The sequence below is a fragment of the Lipotes vexillifer genome, unplaced genomic scaffold (genome assembly GCF_000442215.2).
Source record: "Lipotes vexillifer unplaced genomic scaffold, Lipotes_vexillifer_v1.1 scaffold854, whole genome shotgun sequence".
Lineage (NCBI taxonomy): Eukaryota > Metazoa > Chordata > Mammalia > Artiodactyla > Lipotidae > Lipotes > Lipotes vexillifer.
The window spans coordinates 463,299-472,096 of record NW_006791376.1 but is presented as its reverse complement, the minus strand read 5'-3'; the positions used below and the strand labels follow the sequence as shown (position 1 = coordinate 472,096).

At 52.7% G+C, this 8,798-nt stretch overlaps 1 protein-coding gene across 1 annotated transcript in view; it reads left to right on the top strand.

The window, feature by feature from the left end:
- Positions 1 to 8,528: 8,528 nt before the first annotated feature.
- The window catches only part of S100A3 (S100 calcium binding protein A3), a 784-nt gene continuing 514 nt past the window's right edge, over positions 8,529 to 8,798 (top strand). Inside the window, exon 1 of the mRNA XM_007464373.1 lies at positions 8,529 to 8,666. Within this exon, the coding sequence (XP_007464435.1) occupies positions 8,529 to 8,666 (138 nt within the window). The remainder of the gene's footprint in view (positions 8,667 to 8,798) is intronic.

Below are 8,798 nucleotides of genomic sequence, written 5' to 3'. Positions count from 1 at the left end.
CACCCACTGTGCCACCAGGGAAGCCCCTCAAAGCTTCTTTTGTTTTGAGCTGTCTCTATCCCTTTCAGTCCAAGATGATATAATGCCTTTAAAAATGTTGTGAGCTTCCTCTGTATCAACTTATAATTCACTTAATTAGACAAAAAACCATATTTACAAATTTCTTTGAGACTGGCCCTCTGTACCTTAGAGTTAGAGAGCTGTTAGAAAATGCCCTTATGATTCTTAAAGGCCCTCTTGCCTGAAAGAGACACACTGCTAAAATTATTAGAAGCCTTATTGGTGTTTTTTTGTTTGTTTGTTTTTGGCTGCATTGCTTCTTTGTTGTTGTGCATGGGCTTTCTCTAGTTGTGGCGAGTCCGGGCTACTCTTCGTTGTGGTTCACGGGTTTCTCATTGCAGTGGCTTCCCTTGTTGCGTAGCATGGGCTCTAGGCATGCGGCCTTCAGTAATTGCAGCACACGGGCTCAGTAGTTGCGACGCATGAGCTGTAGGGCGTGCGGGCTCAGTAGTTGTAGTACACAGGCTTAGTTGCTCTGCGGCATGTGGGATCTTCCCAGACCAGGGATTGAACCTGTGTCCCCCTGAATTGGCAAGCAGATTCTTAACCACTGCGCCACCAAGGAAGTCCCTAGAAGTCGTGTTGTCTATCTGAGATCTGAGAATTGCCCTTTAATCTTTTTGAAGTTTCCATGAAAGATCTCATCTTTGACTTACCCCTGAGGCCCTTTCTGTTGGCGGGGCCATGGATTTGATCTTTGCTCTGAGGCCATTTATTACTTTGAGAGCCATTTGCTGCCTGGAAAGACTGTCCTGGTCCCTCTATATTTCCTCTAAATTCTACTCAGAATTGAAGAGTTCCTTCTTTAGTTCATCTCTTTCTTCTCATATTTTACCATAGGCAGCCAGAAGAAGCCAATTGGCATTTTCAGTATTCTGTCCAAAAATCTCCTTAGCCCATCCATGACTTCATTATGTAATCTTTCTGTTTTCCACCTTACCATGGATAATAGTGTTTCTAGACATTCCACCACTACATAATAGGGGTTGCCTTTTCTTCAGTCTCCAGTAACAATTTCCTCACTGCCCTTCAAATTATTACTAGCAACCTTCTTGAGTTCCTTCTACCTTTCACCCATGGCTTTGTCTCAGAGCCAGTAACACCTGCTTTAGGTTTTTGTAATAGAAGCCTCTTTCTCTTTCAGGTCTTTGATGAAAGATTCATGGAGCCAACTCATGCTGATTTTCTAACATTTTCCTACCACTTCCTCTATCACTACACCTAGGTTTCCATTTGGTCTGCATCCCAAGATACATCAGGGGACAATTTGACTAAATATTTTGTCATTTCATAACAAACGTCCTTGACTTTCAGCCTGCACATATTGGGTCCTCATATCTCACTGTCTTCCCTCCTCCACTTGGTCAATTCCACATTTTATTTTATTTTATTTTATTTTTTTCGGTATGCGGGCCTCCCACTGCTGTGGCCTCTCCCGTTGCGGAGCACAGGCTCCGGACGCGCAGGCTCAGCGGCCATGGCTCACGGGCCCAGTTGCTCCGCGGCATGTGGGATCCTCCCGGACCAGGGCACGAACCCGTGTTCCCTGCATCGGCAGGCGGACTCTCAACCACTGTGCCACTAGGGAAGCCCCCAATTCCACATTTTAGATTCTTTTGTTTGAGGACTCCGCTTTATGAATTTATTAAGCTTTGAGTTGCAGATCACCTGACTAACAGTGGCTTTAACTGTCTTACATAGCAAGACATCTGAGACAGGCAGTTCAGGGTTAGTTCAAGGTTGGTTCAGGGGCCCAGAGATGTCATATGACACCAATTTTTTGCTCTGTAATCTACATCATGTATGCTTTTTCCCTCATGCATGTTGCTTCATGATCACAAGACGGCTGCTCTACCTCCAGGTCGCACTGTCCATGTTCCAGGCTAAGAGACAGAGGAAGTATAGGGTGCAGAAAGCTTTTCCTCAAGAGACTTTGCCTTTTTATTATGCAAGAAATACTCTCTCCAAAGATTTCTACTTACATCTCTTTGGCCTTAACTATGTAATATGGCTAGTCCCAGCTGTGACCAAGTATTTTTAGCTGGGCATGTTGACACTGTGTAAGAAAAGAAAAAAGGTTTTAATAATAAGGAAAGGGGGGGAAGGATAGCAGACAAGCAATAGACAATATTTTTCTGAATTGTTTTCTTACTTTTCTTACTTCCCTGGGAAGCTCTGATGCTTGGGAACTGCTTACAGAGTAGCTCAGAAAAGAGCTCCCCAAAGACAGAAAGAGAGTGAGAAGGTTCTGGGACACACTGCTTATTCTCACTGTTCCAACTGCACGTCTGGGGCTGATGAGGCAAGGCTGGGCAGGCCCTAGCAATGAAAAGAGAGAGGCCCACTTTCCTAATATCCTATAGGGAAAGGAGCAAGTGAATATAGGTCAGGGACTCATCATAATGGTAATTAACATTTCCACAGTGGTTCCCAAAGCTTCTTTCATGCTCACTGTCACTTCAGCCTCATGGTAACCCTGAATAGAGCTATCATTAGGCCCTTTTTACAGATAAGGAAACCAGCAGAGGAAGCAGCATCTGCCATTCATGGAGCATTCCCTCTGGCCAGGCTCTCTGCTAGGCCTGTTCTAGCATCATCTCATTGAATCCTCATAGCACTTGGATGAGGGATGTGTTATTAGTTTCTGCATTTCACAGAGGAGGAAATAGGGGCTGGGAGAGGTTAAATGAGTAGTGTTGGGACTTGACCCAGGTTGTAAGAAAGGGCCTCACCCCTATGGGACACGGGGGTGGCAGCCTGGGCCTTCCTCCCCTTCCTCCAAAGCCTTGGAGATGAAGGGGACCTGGCTGGGCAGAGTCCAGACGCTATTGGTGTCTCAATCCTGAATCCACAGGGAAGTGGGTCCACTTGCTGGTGACTGCACGACTGTAGTCTGTTTGCTCACAGTGGATCCCGGCTTCTGCTGGGGCTCAGTTCCAGGTTCTGGGGCTGTTCTGGCTGGTGGATACTGGCATGGGCTGGCTGCCTCTGGAGCTTTCCCCGGCTGGCTAGGCACCCGATGGGACTAATTTTGTTCTGTATATTTGACAGACACAAACACGTGACTTTCTTAGCTGGTCTCAATACTCTTCCCTCATCCTGCCCCTTCCTGCAAATCTTGCTGCGGAGGCAGAGATGAGGAGGGTCCAGAAAATGGTGCTGTTCAAAGGCCCGCTGGCCGAATTCTCTCTCACTTCCTCCTGGAATTGTGGCAGGGAGGAGAGCCTCAGGGATCCATATGTCACCTCCCATAGTGTCCTACTGTTACTTTGCTCTTTGTTCTTTTGGGTCTATCCCTGCAATCTGTTGGCCGTCCAAGAAAAGAGAGACTGAAGGCAAAGGTGGATTCTGAGGCAGGGGAATGACTGAAATAGGGCTCCCCATGCTCCCATCTTTAGGTCACTTGGTCTCCCCTCTAACTCAGTGCTCCCATCCGGGAAATGGGCAGTCAGGCATTGACTTGGTCCTCAAAAGACCAAGGAGAGCCTGTAGGTCTAAGCCCCACAGGCTCTCCTTGATCCCAATTCAGATCCTCTCCCCACCCCCATCCCCTAATTCTGTAGCAAAGGCCTCCTTGGCTGCAGCCTCAGTAATCAAATACCCCCTCCCACACTCTCCCTACCTTGGGCTCAGATGATGAGAAAGGAGATGAATCAGTGTGACGAGGTTCATTGACCCCCATGGGGCTATGAGATTAGGTTGCTGTTACCCTGTCCCTCGAGCCCAGGTCCTTTTGGCACAAGCACATGAACGTCCAGACGCTCTAAGACACTTCATCTTATCCCTGAGGTGCAGAACCAGACACTGACTTTCATGGCGCAAGGTGGTTTCCCAGAGGCTTTTGTAAGGTGATGGTGGTGATAGTGGGGGACAGAGGCAGGGAGAGAGGATGGGAGAGAGAGGGACAGTCCTGCCGGGTCAGAGAGCATCTGCTCCCACCCTCCCTCCCTCATGCTGCTCCTGTTGGGGAGAGACCCTTACCTTCCACTTGGGGCACACTTCTCTGTAGTCAGCTCTACATCTGCAGTGGAGCAGCACGGGTGAGAGGCCAAGGGTGTTGAGCTCCACTCCCAGGTAGAGAATCAAGTGGACAGTGTGGACAGCAGAGCGTGGGAAAGGAGGAGGATGCTCCCTGTCTGAGCCTCGAAGGGGCGGCTAGTGTCATGTGCATTCAGGGTAGATGCTTGCAAAGAACTCCCAGCAGGGCAGGAAGATTCCAATCCCTGTAAGAACAACTTGGGAAAGCAAGATAAGAAAGGCTGCAGCTCTGCCTCTAGCCTGTGGGGATGCAGAAGGTTGGACAAAATGACCTGCGGGTGAGGCGGGGGAGGAGGCCTGGTTCTCTCCCTCCTGCCCCCATCGAGGGGACTTAGCGTGTGGTTGTTGAGTTAGACTCCGAGACCTCTGCCCTGACACCGTCCACAGGACCAGCAAGTGATACAAAGCAATTTCACATCGGAGTCTCAGGGTAGGAATCTTCCAAATCCATTTTGGAGGCAAAAAATTAAGGCCCAAACAAGGTAAAGGACGTGCTCGGGGTGGAGACAAGAGGGTGGTGGATCTTGGAGTGAGGGTCCAGTAAGTGTTCTTACCACGACGGTCCTCCAGCCCCAAAGCGCCTGCACCCAGACCTCTCCGTCCACCCACCCGCCCCTCAGCTGTTGCCTCCCTGGGTGAGCTCCTGCCTTCCCTGCACCCCACCTCAGTCGGAGCCTCTCCCAGTGGGCAAACAAAGGTGAGGCATCCCAGAGGGGCGTGGCCAGGCTTCGAAACATGAAAGGCTGGGGGATAAGGACTCAGGCTGGGAACAGGCTGCCCAGCCCTTCCCTGACCATCCATATAAAGTACCCCAGGCCCCACCACCATTTTTCCCCCTTAGCCCTGCTTTATTGTTCTTCCTAGCATTTATGTCGCTGGTCTATCATACATTTATTTACTTGTTACTGTCTGTTGTGTGCATTAGATGGTCCTCTCTACAGAGCTTGGCTTTTGTCTGTTTTGTTTATGGCTGTACCTCCAATGCTTAGGACAGGTGCCTCTAAATATTCACATGAAAAATGAATGGCTCTCACCCTGCCACAAATTAGTTGTGTGACTTGGGCAAGTTACCTACCTCTCAGTTAACATTTATGCCCTTACCATGTGCCGGCACTATTTATCTATGAGCTTTGTACATAGAAAGCCCTTTAAGCCTCATGGCAATCCTATGAACTGATGACCATTATTCTCCTTGGTCATTGGCAGGTGAGGAAAATGAGGCCCAGAGAGGTGAGGTGACCTGCTTAAGGGAGGTGGCTGTTGGCAGAGATGGGATGCCACAGGTGGGAACAAGGGCTTGACCTAGAACTGAATGAATTGCTGGTCCACTCTGGCCCCTGCTTCTGTCCCCTACTCCCCATAATTCCTTGCCTATAAAACAGGGTTAATCACAGCCCTCCCTTCTCTGCCCTCCCCCCCCACTGTTCGCTCCCATCACCCACAGGGGCTGAGTCTTCGGGGAGGTGATGGCACAGTTGAGGTTCGGGGGCAGGGGGCCTGGGAAGAGACCAAGGTGTCATGAGCTCTCTGGCTGCCCCACAAGTATTAGGGCTTCTTCAGAGGCCTGGGGGTTGACTCCTCTTCCCCTTCCCACACTCTTCTGGGTCTTGTGTTCCCTTTCTGTGAAATGGGGAGGGGTCTCTCAGGCCCAGGGATGAGGGTGGGAGAAGTGATACGAAGAGATTTCCGTTTCTGGCAACATGGTGGTCTGTGCCAACTCCGGCTAAAAAGAAAACAGAAAGTGCTGGATAGAATAAAAACATCTTTTTCAAAGCGTTGAAGAGCTCACAAGGCGTTAAGGAATGGGATCACAATCTTAGCGAAAGCAGACTCCAGGAAGTGAGTGGGGCACTGGGGCCCCTCATGCCCTGAGGGCATCGGCCAAACTGAGCCAAAGCGACCTTTGGCTTTGACAGAGTGTGGAGTGAGGAGGGGCTCGCTTGAGGAGGGGAGGCAAGGGGGACACCCCACATAACGCTGGGACCCCAAAGGGCTACACGCTTAAGCCAGAAACCAGAGGAAATCTACCCCCACCCCACGGGAGTGCAAGGAACTTGGCCTTGGTGCTGAATGGAGCCAGGGAGGACAGGAAACAGGCCTTAGGAGCTCAAGCTCCAGGCCACCCTGGTGTGAGTCTGAACACAGCCTAGACTTCTGGAAGCGCCCCTAGGAGCAGCACACCTTCCTCCCCGGCCTCAAAGGCATCCTACGGGTGACCTTCCCAGGGAAGCAAGCAGTTCTCAGCCCAAAGCATCCAAGGACCATCGATCTGGAGATCAGGCAGTGAGGGTGTCTCACAGGCTCAGTGCTCTCACCGTAAATGAGGGGGCTTAACCAGGGGCATGCCAAGATCCCCTCTGGCAGAGGGATTCTCCTGGGGTGAGGCGAAAGTGTGTCCCCACTTTGTCTTCTTCTGGGGTGCCTTTTCAGGGTGAAGACATAGGGGATGGCTGTGATGAATGACCTGTCTTCTCTAACCACGCTGGAAGGAGATGGGTAGGAGACTGTGCCCGGATCCCAGCTCTGGGGGAGGGCAGAGGGAAAATGACGAGGTGGTGGTGTCTGCAGCCCAGACGAGGCCTTTGATGGGTGCATGGCAAGGTGGGCGGGTGGGGTCTGTAATAGGGGTTGCCAGGGAAGGAGGCAGGGGAGCCCCTGGGGGCATCCTCAGCTTGACCTACTTGGGCCCCCCGTAATTGCTCCCTTCCTTCCTTGGGAGGCTACAGGTAGGGATGCCCTGTCTCTAGGCTCCTCCAGCTGAAACGCCAACACCTGTGGTGAGTGCCGGCTGCTTAGGTCCTGCCCTGGGTGTCCGGCAGCTCCAGGTCTGTCTGCTGGCCCAGGGTCTGGGCTTTTGGGGGCAGAGGGATGACCACAGCAGGGACTGATGAGGTGAAGGAAGTCAGATATGATGGGTTCAGGGGTTCCCTTGTACAGTGAGGGGCTGCTGGGGAACCTGGGTTTAGGGGGTGTGCAGAGCTGAGGTCTGGCGGAGGGGTCGGGGCAATGGGCTTAAAATGCTGCTGTTGCCCTCAGTTAGCTCCCTCTTCGCCCACACCTTTCATTCCTGCCAATGGGTTGAGATGGGCCAGGGCTGTGGGGAAGAGAGGATTCCCTCCAGTCTCCAGGCACCGAGCTTCTGACAAAGCAACAGTGGTGGCGCCAGGCAGGCTGGCAGGAACCCAGAAGGGCAGCTCGGCCCCTCTGAGGTTCCCTATTCCCTGCGATCACGGCCCTTTCCTCTCCTGGGAACCTGGAACCCTACTCCAATCCTGGGCTGTCACAAAGCGTTAGACTCCAGGAAGCACTTAACCCCATTCTTCTTCCCTCCCAGCCCTGACCATCTACAGGGCCTGGCAGAGAGCAAATCATTAGGGAGAGAGCCTTGGCCCAGGCTGCCTCGTGCTGCAAGACTCCTGTCCCCTGGGGGCACCAGGAGTGAGTCACTGGGCTCACATGGAAACAACACATGCCTTCCTGGCTGCCTTAGGATTTTTCCAGGCTGGAGGCATCTCCCAGAAGGGCGGTGGGAGGGGCCCGTGGAATGGGGGTGAGTGAGCAATTCTGGGAAGCGCTTCCCCTCTAACAGAATGGGGTACCCCTCTGCAGAGCCTTTTGTCTCAAGAGCCCCAGAGGTCAGGGGGATGGCCTCAGGTAGAGCAGATTACAGATTGGTACATACCTGAGCTCGCTGTCTCCAGAGACCAACTGGTTCAGGTCCCTGACGAGGCCTGTGAGGGGGGATTAACCCTATTTTACAGATAAGGCACCTGAGACCCAGACAGGGTAAATGGCTCATCTTCCGCTGCACAGCTAGTCAGAGGCATAGAGCGTTGCGGCAGATATTCCTTTGGTTGCAGCTTCCCTGAGTTCAGCGCAGGAGGGATGGTGATGGGGTCGTGGTGAGGCGGTGGAGGTTCTTCTGAGACCTGACTCTCCCTGAGAAGGTCCAGCTTCGCCAAGGGCCTGAGGCTGGGAGCATGGGGCAAGGGTGCTCCCTTGTGCAGGAGCTCTGGGGTCCTGAGGGCGATGAGGCTTCTAGGGCCAGGGGGCTGTGTCTCAGAGGGTGCTACAGAGCTGGACTGGGCGTCAGATGAGAAAAGCTGGAGAGAATCAGGGAGTCCTCAGGGACCCCCAGTGTGCGGGGTGCAGGTAAAGGGTGGGCACCTCTCACTGAGGAGTTTGCAGTGAGGTTGGGCAAATGAGGCCTCTGTCCAGAAATAGGGGGGCAGTCGGGAAATAAATGAGGAGGGGCTGGTGTAGTCAGGGAGGGCTGCTCAGAGGAGCGGGAGCTTGTGGGGTGGGAAGGCTGTAGGGGATTAAGTCAGGTCTGGGTGCATTCTCTGGGACGCATGGAGGGCAGAGTTGAGCAGGGGGTCTGACTCGGCCTCTGCCGTGAGTCACACCCTTGTCCTTCTGTGACAGTAACGATGGCGCCTCTGGAGCAGGCCGTGGCTGCTATTGTGTGCACCTTCGAGGAATATTCAGGGCCCTGTTGGAGACAAGTAAAGCTCTGCCAGGCAGAGCTCAAGGAACTGCTAGAGAAGGGGCTGCCCACCTGGACCCCGGTGAGCACCTGGGGTGAGTCCCCATGGGAAACACTGCTCGGATTCTGCAAAGAGACACCTGGAGACGAGCTCTGAGCATTGGACAGCAAGGGGGTGGAAGCTAGACTGTGGGGAGGGGATGCTGGGAGGGGG